Genomic DNA, 19,765 nt, shown 5'->3' with positions numbered 1-19,765 from the left:
ACCTCAAGTATGGCTCTACAGGCTCGCTAAACTTGCAATATAGGCTAGCGACATATATTCTGCCGAATTCCCCCTCGACGCACACACATACTCCCCACTGTGATGAGTCAACCACTACACAAGAGTCGCTTGGTTCACACACAGCTACTGCGGCATTGACTCCAAGGTCAGTAAAGACCTTGAAGCCCCCGGGAAGACCTCTCACCACCCCATTGGTGGAGTATGGTTCCTGGAGCAAGGCAATGCCGCAGCCTCCTTCCAACATACACGCCCCCAACTCACACATAACGGCACAAGAACCCTGACAATTCAATTGGTATAGTTCCATCATCAGTGTCTGGCGACCGCACGTGCAACAATTGCACCATATATCGGGCAGACAGTGGACATCATCAGATGTCCGGCTGGCTTGCCCTTGAATGCACAGTTGCGACAATGCGGGGCATTGCCGCAACCTCCACTCCTGTACCCTTCCTGCCCGCACCTTCGGCAGACATCTTTCTTCGCCCTGCACTCCGCCACCCTATGGTCGAACCCCATGCAACGGAAACAGGCGGGTGTCAGTTTGTCCGGCCGCACCCGGAACGAGAACCACTTTATGTAGCAACACCCGGCCTCCAAGAGGGCGGACATTAGTATGTCCGTGCCCTCAAGGACTACGTTCGTTGCCTCATCAGGGCTAACCTTCCAAGGACGGCTGACCATCCTCACGTCCTTCTCCAGAAACCCAGGGCTGGACTCCCTAAGGTTCAGCCGGAAGAGTTCCCCCATGAAAACTCCAGGGGAGATTTCGGTATAAACCCCGTGAACCACAACCCTGGGTCCCAACTTCCGCCGCACGCTCACATCGAGCCCCACCTCGGAAAACTTGGCATTTTTCGCCAAGTTGTCCCTCTCAGCTACGGATGGTGTGCGAATGATCGCTTGGGCACCGGCAACGCAGGCAACATAGGTGCAGGCGCCACCAGCCAGCGCAGCCGTCCTCCGAGATGCTTCCTCCCTTGTCCTCTTCGTGGCTTCGAACTGCCCACGAAGATGAGCGATCTCCGCCACCATCTCTACGAAGAGTTTCTCAAACTCCAAGGAGTAGCCCATGAGGTCCTTCGTGACACTCTTCGTTACGCCGTCCATGTCAATGATGGCTCCGCTGAAGGCAGCCACAACGGACTTAAAGCGCCCCATGAACTGCCCCCCAACTTTCTCGCGCTCGGCATCCCCACCGAGCACTCCCAACCCCTCCTGAGAAGGGGCAAAACTCTTCCTTAGTTTATCCATCAGCTTTCCGGCTGGTCCCAATTTTGCGGTCTTCCCACTCCTTTTGCCATTTTCGGAAGCGCACTCGCTTCCACTAACCCCAGACTTACACTTTTCAGGTGCCTTTGCAGCCACCTTTTCAGCTGGAACCGCTGCTCCTCCAGCGGTCTTCTTCTTCATACGGGGAGGGGATCTCAAGAGGACCTCCTCCTCCCCCGATGTCGACTCGTCCATCGCCGACGACGCCAATCTGGAACCGCACTGGAGAGGGGTGCTCGCCCTCTTCCTCGCCACGCCTAATTTGGGCATAGCCCACTGCCACCACTGTCACTCGCACAGTGAACAATTGTTTTCTATACCAAACAATTGTTTCACACGCAATTATAGCGTTCCTCGCACACCGATAATTACCACGCCGATTAGGTACGCACAATATAACGTCACTTGCCAACGGAAAAAAAAAACGGTATTTTCTCGCGAAAAACAACGCTCAAAGAAAAATTGACTAGCTCGCAAAGCAAAACAAGCGCTCACGCGTCAGCTCACTTCGACGGTCACACTGCGAAATGTCGAGCACGGGACAGTAGGAGATCGTCAACATGCCATTCATCAATGACCAAGACGTTCCAATGAACTTGTTGAAGCAGTGAGGGGTGAGGGAGAGCGTTGCCCAAAAGCCAACAGTGTCGTATCGTCGTCGCGCTCAGCATTTTGGCGTCAGTGAAACCACAATGCGGCACATTTTAAAGAATGATTTAAATTTGTTTCGGTATAAAATGCAATTGTCACAATAAATATTGCCGACAGACCATTTACGTCGCTTGGAATACAGCCAAATAGTCGCTCGAATGCTTGACACTGAACCCAATTCTTGGAAGCAAATTTTAATGACTGACGAGGCACATTTTAACCTATCTGGCAGCGTGAATAAACAGAATTGCCGCATTTGGGGGAACTGAGAACCCACATGAAATCCATAAAACGCCATTGCATGACCGGAAAGTAACTGTTTGGGCTGACATTTGCGCCAAAACCATCATTGGGCCATATTTTTACCAAGAAAACGAAACAATCGATGGATGTTGGCTCATTCTGTCTACCCGCAAATGCGGAAGAAAGATGTAGACGGTTACTGGTTTCAACAAGAAGGTGCGCCATGCCACACTGCGAATGCAAAAATTTAATTTTTGCAACAAAAATTCCCGGGACGTCTAGTGTCAAAAAGAGGCGATATCGACTGGCCCCCCTGATCACCTAACTTAAACCAGAGAATATTAATGACATAGATATTTACGTTTTATAAATTACTATAGTTGTTGTAATTGGCTTGATTCTGATGAAAACCTTGGGGCGCGCTGAAGTAGCACTAAAAGGAAAACAAACGCGCTATCGCTGTCGTGTAGATTTATTACCACCATTGGCAGCTCGCTGCTCGAGTGACATGCCCGGCGAGCCTGGGGCCGATTGCAAAACAAAATCCTGTAGCGCTGAACTCTCACGCGCATTATCTGCAATTATAAAATAAATTAAACATTTTAATATTTATGTTTCATATTAGCACCACTCTATGCGTACCCATATGACTCGGCGAGACTGGTGCCGAACGTGGCATACCGTATGATGGGCGAAAACTTTGGCTGCTGGGCTGACGGCGCTTCTTGTAGCTAAGCTCAATCAATTTGGCGCCACTATCGGGATCGATGCGCCAAAAATTACCTTTACTCAGCTCGTCTTGAGACCGTGCCACTTCATTCCCATGGTTCTACGTTACCGGAATGACTCGGGTTTTTCCCGACCAAGGGCTGCCGCCCCAGTATACTAGCCCTGTCTAGTGAACAGCGTATCACCTCACCCCTTACATCACAGGAGCAAATCCTCGCAGCAATCCTGCTCCAAATGCTTCTCCTCAGGGCTGGAATCGAATCCATCCCTGTGACAGAGGTATTCTTTTGCTGCGTCTGCCATAAACGACTTCACCCGAACTCCACCTCGGTTAGGTGTAACAGGTTTAACGGGTGGAGCCACCTTAAGACCTGTTCAGGCCCTAAGACACATAGGGAGTGGTCCACACGGTATATTGCTGGTGCCATTTCCGGAGATGTTCCGGCCTGCGCACCACGTGTGAGTGGACAACTGCTTATGTTTCCCCCTGCTGCAGAGCTCTGCACCCACTACCGCCTCCACCATCAGGCCGCAACAACCACAGCGGATTAAGCAGCAGGTCCAACGTAGACAACCCCACGCGTTTCTCACCCCCCGAGTTACACCGACATTACCGAGAAGCTTCAAGCTTCTACAATTGAACTGCAACGTACTTACGAGTAGGGTCGACGAGATAGTTGACTTTATGAGCCGACACAGTATTAAAATAGCTGCGGTCCAGGAAGCCAAGCTGCACGCTAGGTCCTCTCTGATCACCAGGGATGGCTATAACGTTCACAGACACGATCGCGAGCGAAACAATGGTGGTGGCCTAGCGTTTATAGTCCACCACACAGTGCAGTATCGTCTCATCGCCATTTTGTCCCATCTTTCTGAGTGCCGCCAAGGCCATTTAAACTCACCGTCAATTCCATAGTTTCTAAGTTTTCTTTCAGCTAATTTATCAAAAACTCCTTTCGTGCGCTTGCCACGGATCACCTTCTCCATTTTTTCCCCATACAAAATGTTTATGAAAAGAAAAATTTCATATGAGAATCGAGTGTGAAATGCAAAAAAAAAAAAAAATAAATTTATTACCTTTTATTATTGTCTACTTTTGTATTTTTTCAAACATTTAATTTAATTTATTCATCATAAATAGCTTTATAAGCCACACAGCTAATATAATATTATATATTAATTCATTGGAAAAAGTTATTAGAAATTCTTATTTGACGATAGACGTTGAGGTCTGATCTCCTCAGCCGATCATTTGCCAATAATTCTATTTACTCCAACCGCTGTTTATTTTATATGACGCTTTTGCTGCTTATAATTAATTTGCTTGTGATAAACTAATAAGACGGCCAGCAGGTAGCCCATCAAATCATTCAGATTATTTTCGTTCAACACTTAGCTAAAATGCACTTTCAGCTTAAAAACTGTTGTCTACTTTGTGAGGCTTTGATATACCTATGCACGATTTTCTCGGTGTGTGGCGCTTTTTAAATGGCTGTAGCATTAGATGGCCCCCCCGTCGTTACGTCGTATGAGCTTTCTAGAAGGAAGAAACTTTGAAAGCGAACTAAAATTATGCAATGTTTGAAAAAGCAGCTAAAAGTAAAAATATGTATCGCGTGTATAGTCTCAGTGTTTTCAAAATTGTTGTGGCAGTTATTTTATTTATAATAGATTGGGGAGATAAATTTCATTTTGCTGAGTTGAACACAAAAAAACAAAAACATGGTCTACTATTGGATTTCTTATTCTAAATTCTCACTCTGTTGTTAGTATTTGTTACATATTCGATTTTCTATTTTTATTATTTATACATATACATATGTATGTATATATTTTACATGATTCAATTATAGAAGGTTAGGTAAGTAAGCAGCTTTCTCGCTCTCTCTTGACGAATCGGCTCCCTTATTTGAAAACGTGTTGCTTCCTTACAAAAAAATGTTTGAATTGTAGTAAAAACGAAACTTTTGGTGCAAATTATTTGGTCGGCAACACTGTTCCCATTTTTGACACGTTGCTTTATTCATATTCGCTAAAAACAGTTTATTTAATTGGAAACATTCAAGTAAGTAAATTCGTAAATCGTAAATAAATTGTTTTTAAAAGCTTTTATTTGCAGGTGTTCATATACGCGCAAGTGCAGTATTTCAAAATAACAATTATAGAATTCCAGCATCGTATACCTGTAAATATACGTAAGTAATAATATTTTATTTGTAAATTATCTATTTCTAATACTTTTTGGAGAACAATTATAAAGGGTTTTCCAATAAGAGGTGTTATTTTGATATTCAAAGAAAAATGCTATTTTTTAATGTAAATCATCGGATGTTTATTTCAGTTTAAAGAGGAAAACCCTTTATTATATGTATTTTTTCTTAATAATTCGATTGAAAACACATTTAAGTAAAAATATGAATTGCAACAATTTTAACTTTTGGTTGAAATATTTAAATAAGGTTATGCCAAAAGCAAGTTGCGCCTTGTATCATAAAACATGAACTCAAGAAGCAATCAAGATGTTCCACGTTCCGACGAACGTAGTGAAAAGAAAAATGTGGTCGAAATCGTGCGGCGTCGATTTAAACCCATATTCGAAAATTTGCTCTTTGCATTTTTCACCTATGGACTATGGGTTAGGTTATCAGGAGATGCGTTACAGTGGAAACCCTATCTGAATGGGATGAAACTCAAGCAACTCAAACCGAGTAAATATTAATTATATAATAAAAACCTCTTGTAGCTAATCTTTCGCTTTAGGTCTTTGAGGATTGTCGTGTGGCAAATCTTCAAATCAAAATTGAAGAATTGCGAACGCGAGTCAAAGAGTTCGAAACACTTAAAACGAACTTATCATTAATTTTTACGGAGGGACAAATTCGAAAAATTGTAGATCCGCAAAACGCCGTCCACTGGTCATGGCAAGACATTTCCTCCGCGATTGCTCTTCACGCAGCTGGGCCAAGGGCCTATGTCCACTTGTGGAAAAATGGTTTTCCATACCCTTGCGAATCTACGATTCGAAAATGGTTGCAAAAGATGAAGATTGATGATGGAGTACTGAATTTCTGCTTGAATGTCATGCGAGTTGCGAGTGGCATACCCGTCACAGATAGAATCTGCATAATGTGCTTCGACAAAATGAAAGTGCAATCTGTTTATGAATACGACCAGTCAAGCGACACTATTCGCAAACCGTGCAACTATGTGCAATTAGCCACTGTTCGTGGACTTAAGTCTTCATGGAAGCAGCCGGTTTTCTGTGCGTACGACTGCAAAATGACAAAGGCAATTTTGGAGAACCTCATCATGAAAATTCAAGAGTCCGGGTTTACAATGGTCAGTATTGTGTCAGATATGGGAGCAGGAAATCAGTCCTTGGGGAAGGAGTTGAAAGTGTCGAGTGGTATGCGAACTTGTTTTGAAAATTTGCCGTTTCGTTTTGTATTCATATATTTTTTCTTAGAGCAAAATACATATTTGTATATTATTTGCGGACGTTCTGCACTTACTTAAACTACTTCGAAATCACTTCCTCCGCACTGGATATACATATGTATGTATAAAGGAAAACTACTGACTTCAAAAACCATTGCTCAGTTGTTCACCTTAAAGTCGGTGTCAGACGCTTCCATAACACACAAACTTAGTGAGGAACATCTCACAGTTCATAATGCTGGGCGTCAAAAGGTGAAATTGGCTGCCCAATTGTTCTCACACAGCACTTCAAGCGCAATACGACGGATTTATTCGCTAGGCCATGAAATGTATAACGCTGTAGAAACAGCGGAGTTTGTGGAAATTGTCAACGACTGGTTCGACATTTTAATTCGAAATTTTCAGCAATCCAATAAGTGCCAACGAAAAAGCCTTTTGGTATGGATTTGTTAAATCAAAAGGAATTAATCCACAAAGAAGAAGTGAAGAAAGTAATAAAATCGTTGGCGAGTTACTTCAGCAGAGTGCATCTGTCGCAGCCAACGAAGGTACCAATTTCAATTTACAAACCAAATTTCGAAATATGTTTCTAGCTATGTTTTCAGAGACAATGCGAATAAGGAAAATAGCCTTATGGAGGCAAATTTATCCAAAATGCCCGTGGCTACAACACCTACCAAATTTTTCTACTACGACAGCAGTTTGCGGGAAGTTGAGGAGCTGGAATCAGAATTGTAAGTTTTTAAAAGCAGTAAGGCGGTATAAACATGTTGACATATTCCTAAGTTTGAATATTTAATTTTGCTACATGTAGAGATGCATTACAGTGCGAAAACAAATCCCTTCTGATGGAAAGCAAAAAAGAAAGACTTGAAACTGGCAGCACTTCAGCACAACTACAACAAGCAAACCAAGAAGCACATCTACGAATGGAGCAGCTGCAAAAGCGCTTTGAGGAATGCGAAAATGTGTCTAAAAACATGGAGAAGAAGCTAGAGGCCATTTTCACGAAGGGCCAGGTAGCGAACCTAAAATTTAGTATCAAAAAACCTACCTGCGCTCAAGAAGATAACGCCAATTCCATTACATTATATGCCGCAAGTCCAAAAGCATATCGATAATTATACAAAAAAGGTTTTCCGCTACCTGGAGTTCGAACACTTCAGAAATGGGCACAAAAAATTGATATATCCAGAGGTTTGATTAAACCTGTTTTTAAATTATTAAAAACCTCTACGGAAATGGATATTGTGCAAAAGGTGTGTGTTTTGAGTTTCGACGAAATGAAGGTCAGGCATACTTATTGTTATGACTCTTCTACGGACTCTACACTAGAACCCGCCCATTTTGTGCAAGTAGCGATGCTTAGAGGTGAACACATATTGCAATAAACATTTAATAAGATATATGGAAATTTTTATAATATTTATATTAATTGTCTTCTTTAGGACTTATGTGTAAATTAGCGGGTTTTCTACGACTTCAACTGTAAAATGACGAAGAACGTGCTTTTTAATATTTTGCAAAAATGTGAAGACTGCGGGTACAACGTTGCAGCGATTGTGTGCGATCTTGGTGGTCCTATTCCTCTCGGAATAAATGAATACAAACCGTGGTAAGTTTAACGAAATATACACTTTGCGTAACTTATTTCACATTTTGTAACATATGGCGCTTTTGCAGGTTGGTTTTTGATGAGCAGTAAATCGTATTCGTATTTGCTGACGTTCCTCATATGCTGAAACTACTTCGTAACCACTTTCTGGACCAAGGGATTTTGTCCGGACATACCTTCAGCACCTTAGATCTTCGCTGCCGTCTTCGATCGTGCGAGAATGCAATGTCCCTCCACTCTCCTTCCTTAATTAAGAACAGAAATATTTTAATTAGTAAAATGTTTTAACTTTAACTTAACTCAGAATTTACCTTTATTAATATATATTTTCCTTTTCCGAATTCACTCTCATCGATTTGTACAATTTTGGCCGGACCTCCTACTTTTGAATTCCTGCTTGTCATTCTGACACGAGATAACTGCCTCATGGCAATAGCTGTACCAATCAGCTTTCGGTAGCAGGAGCTCTCGAAGAAATTTTCCTCCCTTGTCGTGGCATTTTGGCAGTGGTGTGCATAGCTATACATAATATGGAGTACCTATAAGTGGCAGCGAAATCCTAGCACCCTCGAATCTTTTGTTCGAGACACTCCTGATTTAGTTCGGCAAGAAGATTTCCTGCATCGAAAAGTGCCCGGTCAGCTGTTGTTTATCATAAACATAATTTCGAACGCAGAATCAGGCCATTATCCTCTAAAAACTTAACACACTGCTCCGTTGTCCCTAAGCTTCTTATTATTAGAGGGACAACTAAGTTCTCGCTGTTTTTTTGATAAAAATACAACTTTATTCTGAAAAAATGGTTATAAGTGAATCATTGAAAGTATTGCCCATCGCTGACTAATACTTTTTCCCATATTTTTGATAGATTCGTATACCGCCGCGAAATTTTTACTTGGAAGAGCTTGCAAGTGAGAAAAACACCTGATCGCAAAGTAAAAATAAACACGAATTAAAATCTGTGAATTGGAACGTTCTTCATCTGGCAGCGATGATGAAATGAAGCAAATTATTGTGGCAAAATGAAATCATGTGATTCCGAAGCGCGTTACTTTGCTTTATTATTTTTTAATTGAATACGGAGTAGCTCGAGTGATAAAAATTTGAATTATTGTGATTTTTCCGCCCAACAATTTAATCAGCTGTTCGCAAAACTCGCAAACTGTTACTGGTTTTGTGTTCATCTACTTTTTTTGATATTTTTCTCTTTGAGTGAGAATTCTCGGAAATTTAGTTACAGGATAATTTTACATGAACAGACATATTCTTAATATTTCTCACAAAATAAGCGAATGGTCAATCCTAAGGATACTGAGCCATTCCAACGCCAGATGCAGCTTAGATCACTTCCAAATATATTCAACTTGGAAATCAAAATCAGGTAAATAAAACTTTATTCCACAAACCTTGTCCCTCGTCAATACATATGTCACTGTGATTTTTTCTGAAATCAGAGGCTTTTTACGTAATGTTCTGCTGAAATATCCACACAAAAAAAAATATTTGCGAGCAATTTAGGAAAAAAAAAAATATATATTAAAATTGATAAAAACTTGAACCCTGTATCCACTTTTCGAAAGAGTGTTTCAGGGCTTTGACCGGAATGTCCTTCAGGATGTCACTACAAGCCTTTTGGATGGCCTCTACGGACGCAAAATATTTTCCTTTCATGGCCAACTGCAATTTTTCGAATAGGTGGAAGTCACAGGGAGCCATATCAGCGAATACGGTGAGTGATTGATGGTTCAAATGCGATTTCTAGTCAAAAAGTCAGTCACAAGAGTGGATCGATGAGATGGTTCATTATCATGCAATAAACGCCAGCTTCCTGCTTCGCGATATTCACGGCGAGTTCGACGAATGCGATGCAAAAAACGCCTAGATAGAAAATTGCATTGACGGTTTGGCCCGTTCCTTGTGAACAGTTCCCTTGGAATCTTAAAAACAAATGAGCATCGAGTGAGCATTTGTGATTTCTCCAAACGCGATATTTTGGGTGGTGGTTCGTCTGGGACCTTTTGCTTGACACTTTGATGCTTAGTTTCAATTTCATGTTTGAAACACCACGATTCACCACCAGTTACAGTGTTGTAAAGAAAGTTCTCGTCTTTTCACGCCTCTTTAATGAGGTCTTTCGAATGTTGAATTCTGAGCAATTTTTGGTCCTCAGTTAACTTGTGCGGAATGAAACGTGCGCAGACCTTTCGCAAGCCCAAATGATCAGTTAAAATGTGAGAAATCGATGTTTTGGAGATATTCAACTCCGGTTTCATGACTTTCAACAATGATTTCGTTTAATTTTTGATAGATTTACTAAAAATTTCCACGGAATTTCGGAGGTTACTGATTTTGGGCAGCCCGTGTCTTCATTGTCATTTATATCCTCACAACCTTTTCTGAAACGTGTAGACCACTCATGAACTTTGTTCGAAACTCATTTTTGTACAGATGACGCAAACATACTGACACTTTAGACGCAACAAATTCGCTTCCACTGAACTGAATGTCACGAAGCTTTCACCAGAAGTCAACTAGGGATGTAACTTCCAAAGCACAAACTTATTAAAAACATAGCGATTGGATTAGATTAGATTAGATTTGTGCGAGGTTGGATAAGTCCAAGCACTCAGTCAGTAGACCATTGTACTACACCCCTATAGATTTCAGTAGAAAGAATAGAGAAATAGGAAAGATAAAAAGTGGGTGGTAAGACGGATAAATTAGTTTGAGGTCACTGTTCCACAAATATCTTGGATACATTGATGAATTTCAAGAGATCCGGAAGGGGAAAATAATAAACTTTATCCATTCTCAGTATATCGCAACCCAATATCCTAAGTCTGATTCTGGAAAATGCAGGACAGCTACAGAGAAAATGCTCTGCAGTGTCGTCATCCTCAAAGCAGGATAGGCATATCGGGCTGTCTACGACCCCCATGGTAGCAATATGCTGACCACAGATGTTGTGCCCTGAGGTGACACCCACCAGCACTTTCAGGTCCTTTCTGCTGAGTTTTAGGAGAAAGGTCACTGTTTTCCTGTTTGGTTCTTTCACGAAGCACTTGGCTACTCTGCACGAATTCAACTCAGACCAAAGTCCTCTATGAGTAGACCTCATGAAGTCGTCAATCCATAGTTGAATCGATGCGGAATTGGCACCATCTTGGCCATCTGTCCTTTGGCATAGGAGTACTTAGTGTTTTCGTCTAAGTACCAGCCAGATCCGCTTCTACACTGGTTTTGGATCCGTCAGTGTAGAAAGTGTGCTGATATCCCTTTAATAGGTTCTCTGAACTTAGCCATTGATCTCTATCTGGGATCAAAGCATCATACTTCCTACCAAAGCTAACGACAGACAGCCGATTGTCCACATGACGACATCAAAAACATTTTTATGACGCCAGTTAGGTTGATTTTGGACTTCACTTTGTACATATAAGCTGACCGACAAGGTCAGAGCTCACGAAACTCAATCCTTGAATTAAAAGAGATAATGAATACCTAATAAAATAATTCAAGATTTAAAAAAATGAATTTATTTACCAAAAATATTTTTGTTTCGTTTATGATAAAACTATTTTTACATTATTTTTCTATTGCTTCGAGTATTTTTACATTAGCCTAGCAACCTGTCACAAGTTAAGTTGTATTATTTTTTATATTAACTAATTACTGCAGCTAAGGTATGATAAATCGCATAGAAACAAAAATCACTTACCCTAATAAAATACCTAAAAATAAAATACTCTAATAAAATTTGCTTACAAATATTTTGTAATGCAATATTTTCAAAATTTTCAGCGATTTGAAATTTTAGTAAAAAATAATATTTGCGTAAATGTAAAATCTTTGGTAATTTATTGAATACAAATCCGTTTTGTTTTTTTTCTTAGTTCATAATATTGGAAGCAGTTAGTTCACATACACTTAATACCAGCTCTAAAGTAGCCGGCATAATTTTAATTTAATTTTACAAAATACTTTCCATCTTAATTTTAGTCTTTAGATAAATATCTTCACCTCTCATAGTTCCACGTCCTTTTCACCTACGTGTTTGTTAAAGCAGATACCTTTTTTTTTTAAATGCAAAATTCTTGGCGCGCAAATTTAAAATACTGGCCACCCATTCAAATGCGTCTCACCAAGGCCGCCAAACATCTGCCAATTGCTGAAGCTCATCCTGCTGCTGCAACTCTACACTGCTGTAGTCCGATCCCGCGGGTTGCTGGTGGCATTGCGGTTGCAGGTATTCGCTGCCAAGCTGTTGTTGGCTACCACTCAGCACTTGCCGCAAGCGTTTTCGTTCGAAAATTTGTTCCCGTATTTTACGTAAAATATCACGTTTGTCTTGTTGTTGGTGTTGCTGGTGTTGCTGGTGTTGTGGCGACTGCTGATAGTTGTGGGCGTTTTGCGTTAATTTTTCGTAAAATTCAGGTAGAGAGTTAAGGCTGGTGGTTTGATTATTGCTGCTTGAAGTTGAAAATGTATCCGTTAAAACGGCTTGTTTTAAGATTTTCTCTGATTTTATTTTCGTTCGCCTTGCAGCGCGTGGACTTGTTTGGTGGAGCGTTGTTGTTGAGATGTTATGCTTGATTTGCGTGGATTTTAATTTGTAACTTGCGCTCGGTGGCCGAGTCTGAGGTAAGCTGGATTCATTGTCACCGCGCATTTTCTCATCCTCCACAAAATCAGTGGCTTCTTTTAGAAAGTTCTCATAATATCTGCGGGCGTTCATTTCCTGATTCTGCTGTAGCTGCTGAAATAGTAGGCAAAGAAGTTAAAACACAAGTTTCATTTTATGATGCAAAAGGAGGAGGAGATTATTTTATTTAAAAAAATGCGTGTAGCGTAGTACACATAAAAGAAGTGAAACTTTCAAGGCAGGCAAAGAAAGATGGAGAGACCCGGGAGAGAATGAGACAGAGAGAGAGAGAGATGGAATATATCTAAATAAATTCACAACATTTGCAGAGAATACAAATAGACAAAATTTACAAAAAAACGGAGAAGGGTCGACCGGTATGGGTAAACGCCGGACGCAAACCGTGGCAACAACGCGCACTACTCCGAGCGTTTATCACCCGCACAAACGCAGCGATTCCAGGACCGCAGGAACGGCAGAAATTACCGCAAGGTAATACCAATAAATCCGACGCCGGAATGGGACCAAAAAACGCCCCAAACCGTAGGCACCAAGGAAATATAACGCCAAAAAGTAGGCACCAAAAATATATTTCCTACAAGTTTGCACCAACAAACAAGCGCAAAAAAGTAGGCAGTCTGTGAAAAGTGTTCATCGCTCGTTCCGCCCAACCTCTGGTGTGCAGCGATGAAGCCCATTTTTGGCTCAATGGCTTTAATGGCTACGTCAGTAAGAAAAATTGGCATATTTGGGCTGAAGAGCAGCCCGAAGCCATTCAAGAACTGTCTTTACATCCACTGAACCGTTTGGTGCAGTCTATGGGCTGGAAGAATCATCAAAAACGAGGCTGGCACCAATGTAATATACCAGCCACACTTTTGCATACAGGGTCCGGTACTCGAAGTGACAGTCCAGAAAAGATTTTCTTATCGTGGAAGTAAATATTAAATTTCGTTGTGTATTAAACGATTTTTGTTTGTTGTGAATTATATTATAGGATTAATGCTTATTGAAGCGAAAGAAGGTTTCAAAGAATGTAGACGGTGGGTACGACGCATATTCCTTTTTCCGGGCAACTTATAAGGATACATTTGAACTTACTTAATTCAATGCATAGAACACATTCAATAATAAACACTACCGATAAAAATTTTCGCGATACAAAACTTTTCCTCTGTTTGTCATGTTCGCCGCACTTGCCGTAGGAAAGAGTCGAAATTGCCAGTTTTTGTGCACTCCGGCATGGCGTAAGCTGCCATGTAAGGCGAATTCGTCATATGGTATAAAGTGTATTAGAAATGGCAGTTCCCATGCTTTGATATATCGGGAAACTTCAGAGAGTGCAATCTAAAGCCTTGCGGATAATTACGGAGTTCCATTGTATATGAAGAACGCTTACATTCACACAGACATTTGCACACCTCGTGTAGCCGATGAAATAGCACGATTGAGCAAAAAGTACCTCCAAAGCCACACACATCATTCAAAAGTACCTCGCACATCATTCAGAAAAAAAAGCATCTTGAAGTCTGCACTATCTTAATTATCTCATTTCGCAGAAGGTTCCGTCCACGAAGGCAACGGAGTCTCGGCCATTCCGGCTTTCAGTGCGGCCTCATCGTTATAAGAGAAAAAGCAGTTTCAAGGGAGATTGGACATTACGCCTTTCCGGCCCCCTCCATCCAATTTCATTACATCCTCCCTCTCGTGAGAAAGACTGGAGACTAGATCTTTTCGGCTCCCAGCTACGAAAAATTGGACACTGGAAACTCATCCTTTTCAGCTCCCTCCATCCTCATCTATCACACCCAAAAAAACAAAAAATCTTGCACAATCTGCATGAGGGATAACGGAAGCTTTAAGAGAGACTGGGAACTAATCCTTTCTGGCTCCCAGCTACGAAGAATCTGAGACCGGACATTCGACCTTTCTGGCTTCCTCCATCCACATCTCTCACACCCGAAAAAATATTTTGGAAAACCGACATTAGGGATCCCGGAAGCTTTAAAGGAAACTGTAACTTAGACCCTTTCGGCTCCCTCCATCCAATTCCATCACATTCAAAAAAACAAAAAACAAAGGAAAAGAAACTATTAGCACACAATCGTCCGAAAGGAACGAGACTGGGACTTGAAGGGAGACTAGGAATTATGCCTCTCTGGCTCATAACTACGAAAAATTGGCGATTGGAAACCCGTCCTTTCTGGCTCCCTCTATCCACATCTATCACATCTGAAAAAAAAAAACTTGCAAAATCGACATGAGGGACAGAGAAGCTTTAAGGTAAACTGGAAATTAGGCCTACTGGCTCCTTCCATCCAATTCCATCACATCCAAAAACACAAAGAAAAACAAACAAACAAAGAGAAAAAACTTTCACAGAGTATCGTCGTCAAGGTCAACGGGTGCTTAAGGGAGACTGGCAACTAGGCCTTTCTGGCTCCCAGCTACAAAGAAATGGAGACCGGAAACTCGTTCTTTCTTGCTCCCTCCATCCAATTCCATCACTAATAAACAAAGCAAAAAAACATTTCCAGACAATCGTCGTGAAGAACAATGGAAGTTTTAAGGGATACTGGGAAGTAGGCCTTTCTGGCTGTCAACTACGAAAAATCGGACACCGAAAACTCGTCCTTTTCCACTCCCTCCATCTATATCTATCACACCCACAAAACAAATATCCTGCACAATCTGCATGAGGGATAACGGAAGCTTTAAGAGGGACTGGGAACGAATCCTTTCTGGCTCCCAGCTACGAAGAATCTGAGACCGGACATTCCACCTTTCTGGCTTCCTCCATCCACATGCCTCACACCCGAAAAAATATCTTGGAAAACCGACATGAGTGACCACGGGAGCCTGAAGAGGGGCTAATCCCTTCTGGCTCCTAGCTACGAAGAGTTAGATGCCGGGAACTCGTCCTTTCTCGCTCCCTCCATCCAATTCCATCACTAATAAACAAAGGCTTTCTGGCTCCCATCTACGAAAAAATGGGGACTGGAAACCCGTCCCTTTCCTCTCCCTCCATCCATATCTATCACACCCAAAATAAAAAAAAAATCATGCACAATCGACATGAGGGATAACGGAAGCTTTAGGGGAGACTGGGAACTATGCCTTTCTGACTCACAGCTGGGAAAAATTGGACACTGAAAACTCGTTCTTTTTAACTCCCTCCATCCACATCTATCACACCCACAAAAAAAAAACTCCTGCACAATCGACATGAGTGACCACGGGAGCCTGAAGAGGGGCTAATCCCTTCTGGCTCCTAGCTACGAAGAGTCAGATGCCGGGAACTCGTCCTTTCTCGCTCCCTCCATCCAATTCCATCACTAATAAACAAAGGCTTCCTGGCTCCCATCTACGAAAAAATGGGGACTGGAAACCCGTCCCTTTCCACTCCCTCCATCCATATCTATCACACCCAAAATAAAAAAAAAATCATGCACAATCGACATGAGGGATAACGGAAGCTTTAGGGGAGACTGGGAACTATGCCTTTCTGACTCACAGCTGGGAAAAATTGGACACTGAAAACTCGTTCTTTTTAACTCCCTCCATCCACATCTATCACACCTACAAAAAAAAAACTCCTGCACAATCGACATGAGTGACCACGGGCGCCTGAAGAGGGGCTAATCCCTTCTGGCTCCTAGCTACGAAGAGTCAGATGCCGGGAACTCGTCCTTTCTCGCTCCCTCCATCCAATTCCATCACTAATAAACAAAGGCTTTCTGGCTCCCATCTACGAAAAAATGGGGACTGGAAACCCATCCCTTTCCACTCCCTCCATCCATATCTATCACACCCAAAATAAAAAAAAAAATCATGCACAATCGACATGAGGGATAACGGAAGCTTTAGGGGAGACTGGGAACTATGCCTTTCTGACTCACAGCTGGGAAAAATTGGACACTGAAAACTCGTTCTTTTTAACTCCCTCCATCGACATCTATCACACCCACAAAAAAAAAACTCCTGCACAATCGACATGAGTGACCACGGGAGCCTGAAAAGGGACTAATCTTTTCTGGCTCCCAGCTACATGGAATCAGATACCAGAAACTCGTCCTTTCTCGCTCCCTTCATCCAATTCCATCACTAATAAACAAAAAAAAAACATTCCCAGACAATCGTCGTAAAGCACAATGGAAGTTTTAAGGGAGACTCGGAACCAAGCCTTTCGGGCTCCTAGCTACGAAAAATCAGACACTGGAAACCCGTCATTTCTAGCTTCCTCCTATCATTGCCTTCATTCACATTAATAAAGAAAGAAAATGAAAAAAAAAAAATGTTGTGGCAAAGAACTCAGCGGATCCATTAAGTCGGACCTATATTAGTTACGATTATCGAGTTCATACTGTGAAATATTTTTATGTTTTGGAAATCATAATTTTTTTTATATTTTACGGTCAAATTTTTTTCAGCACATAACTGCTTACTATTTACTCGAAAGTTCACGTTCACACTTTTCCTCTTTTCTTTTAAGCCACTTAACACTTTTTTCAAAATTTTCTAAATTGCATTTCCCTCAAAGCTCAAATAAATCTTTTGTTTCATTCTGCTTTTTGAGGGATTTGCTTGGTATTTATGCGTTTAACTCTTAATCAAATATTTTCACCACCACCGCCCTCACTATGCGCTCACCTTTGCTCTGGATTTTTCTGCCAAAAACAAGCATAATTGCATTATGTGATCAGCAGTGAAATGTTGTTGCTTCTCCGTCGCCGCGGCAGTTGTTGCATCCATTAGAGACGTGCTTGCCTCGATTGCTAGCGCTGAGACTTGCTGCTCCGAACCCTCACCATAAACACTATCAGCACTAACGTCACTAACATCACCACCACCACCACCACCACCCGCCTTCGCTTTGGTCAAATTCATTTTGACGTCTCTGTACTTCAACGCTTTGTACGTTAAACCCATTTGTTTGTTTTTTATATGTGTATGTGAATGTGTTTGTGTGCACAACAAATAAGAGTAATTGTTTTGTATTGTAAATAAATTGTTCCGTGTAGACGCACGCACTTTCAATCCTTCCGTACTCCACAAAATCCACGCGTGGAATGTCGAGATTTTCAAACGAGTCACTATCCTTATACCCAAACCAAGCAGACTTGTGTGTGCCGCATCGCACCAGTCAGTCAGTCAAACAAGTACAAAAATATTTGTGCGGAAAGAGAAAAACATAAACATTTCCCGCCCAAAAAAAAAAAAAAAGTTCCAGCAAACAAATAGCAACAACACAAATTTTTCCCAACAATATTGCATTGCCGCTAAAGCCCCTTATCGTGCTCACTACACTCCGCGCCCGCTGCACTCTGTACATATGCACTTTTTTTAGCAGCTCCTAGAACCATGGCTGCTGTGGCGTTTTGTGTGCGCTGCATTTCAAACCGATTTATTTTCTTCTGATTTTCCTTTTTACCCATTTAGGCGTATTTTTGGTATTATTTTGAGTTATTTTTTCGCTTCAACGCCACATTTTTAATAATTCCATATATTACGACGGCCAGCAGCAAATTTTGAGTGGCAGCATTGAGACAAAAAAAGAATTAAGATACCATACAACAACAAAAGCACGCACACTGAATACGTTGAAGCAATGCCACAGAAACACATGTTTCGCGCCGCCTCTGTGATGACTAAAAATAAATCACAACAAACACACGCGTGCAACACATGCAACATACAATTTATTCATATGTGGTGTGTGTGTGTGTGAGTATAGTTTGTGGGCTCCCCTGCAGGGAAAATCGCTAATTTCGTATAGAATGGTATTCTAATGAAGTCGAGATTAGGAGTTTTTGGCGTTTTTCTCTGTTTAATGTCAAAGAAAAAAAAATAAAATAAAAAAATATAAATAAAAATAAAAAAAAATATATAAAATAGATTCCGCAATCAAAGTGAAAAGACGAAGCAGCGAAACAAAGGGCATTTGCGCTATTTATGAACCCAATTGAGTATAGAATGCGATAACAACGAATCTGTTCGGAGGGTGTCAATGGTAGAAAAAGTCAATAAAGTCCTTGATATCATTTAGTTCGTCATGAATGTGAACAAATTTTCCTTGCCCAGTTACTAAAGATTATTCGAAAAAGATAGTGACCACATGGAAGTGAGCCAGCTCGAATGATCTTTTTCTTTTTCTGCTTGACTGGCCCGATAACCGCTTATGCTTAGCAAAGCGCGCCAGTCACTCCTTCTCGTGTAAGCTGGTGCCACACACCATAGACACACCAATTGAAGCCAAATCCGTCTCCACCTGATCTTTCCAACGCAGAGGAGGACTTGCTCTTCCTCTGCTACCACCAGCTGGTACAGTACCGCATCGAATACTTTCAAAGCCGGAGCTTCTCTATCCATTCGGTCGACATGACCCAGCCAACTCTGAATCTTTATACGCTGCGCTATGTCTATGTTGTCGTAAGGCGCATACAGCTCATTGTTCCATAAGTTGGTTCCAAACGCAAAACTCCACGCAAGTCGGGAAAGTCACTGATCGCCTTTCCCTTGGAAGTGGCCAGGACGATTCTTCTGCATATAATACAAGTAGTTCACTACTTCCGGGCTTCGCCCAAGTATGCTCTGGGTAGCTTCCGAACACACGTTCGAGAGCGAGTTGACGTGAGAAGGTGAATCAACACAGGTTAGCTGGTTGTGTCCTGGGTTTGGGACCCGCCACGTAAAAATCCCTCTCCCTCCCAATGAATGAAAACAATGAAAACAAAACTAAAGCCTTGAATGGGAACTGCCTACACTAATGACGACCGCTATGAACGAACTAAGGATTACGTTTTGAGGGCATGTACCTGGAATGTCCGGTCCCTTAATGGGGAAGGTGCCTCTACCCGGCTGGTTGATGTTTTCTTAAGAGCAAAGTCGGACCCCACTGCCATATAAGATAGACGATGGAAGGAGCAATGCATGAAAACCATAGGACCTGGCGACGTCTACTACAGCTGCTTTGTAAAGGAGCGCAAATTGGGATGATGGATTTGTTGTGGGAGAGAGACTTCGTCGCCAATTACTTACGTTCACTCCAATGGACGAGCGTCTCCCAATAATCTGCATCAAAGCCCGTTTTTTTAAAATGGAAGAGAAGGACGATGCGATCAAAGATTTCTTCTATGAAAGCCTTGAACGTTGTT

General features: G+C 41.7%; 1 protein-coding gene across 1 annotated transcript; it reads right to left on the bottom strand.

Moving 5' to 3' along the window:
- Positions 1-11,808: 11,808 nt before the first annotated feature.
- Positions 11,809-17,923, bottom strand: LOC128857020 (putative mediator of RNA polymerase II transcription subunit 26). The gene is made up of 2 exons (XM_054092535.1): positions 17,262-17,923; positions 11,809-12,725 (listed from the first exon to the last, which is right to left on the bottom strand). Exons 1-2 carry the CDS (start codon positions 17,538-17,540, stop codon positions 12,108-12,110), a joined length of 897 nt encoding a protein of 298 aa, XP_053948510.1. The 5' UTR covers positions 17,541-17,923; the 3' UTR covers positions 11,809-12,107.
- Between the last annotated feature and the right edge of the window lie 1,842 nt (positions 17,924-19,765).

This window comes from Anastrepha ludens, chromosome 3 (assembly GCF_028408465.1).
Source record: "Anastrepha ludens isolate Willacy chromosome 3, idAnaLude1.1, whole genome shotgun sequence".
NCBI lineage: Eukaryota > Metazoa > Arthropoda > Insecta > Diptera > Tephritidae > Anastrepha > Anastrepha ludens.
Note: the sequence above shows the minus strand (reverse complement) of the source record. Positions and strands in the feature narration are given on the sequence as shown.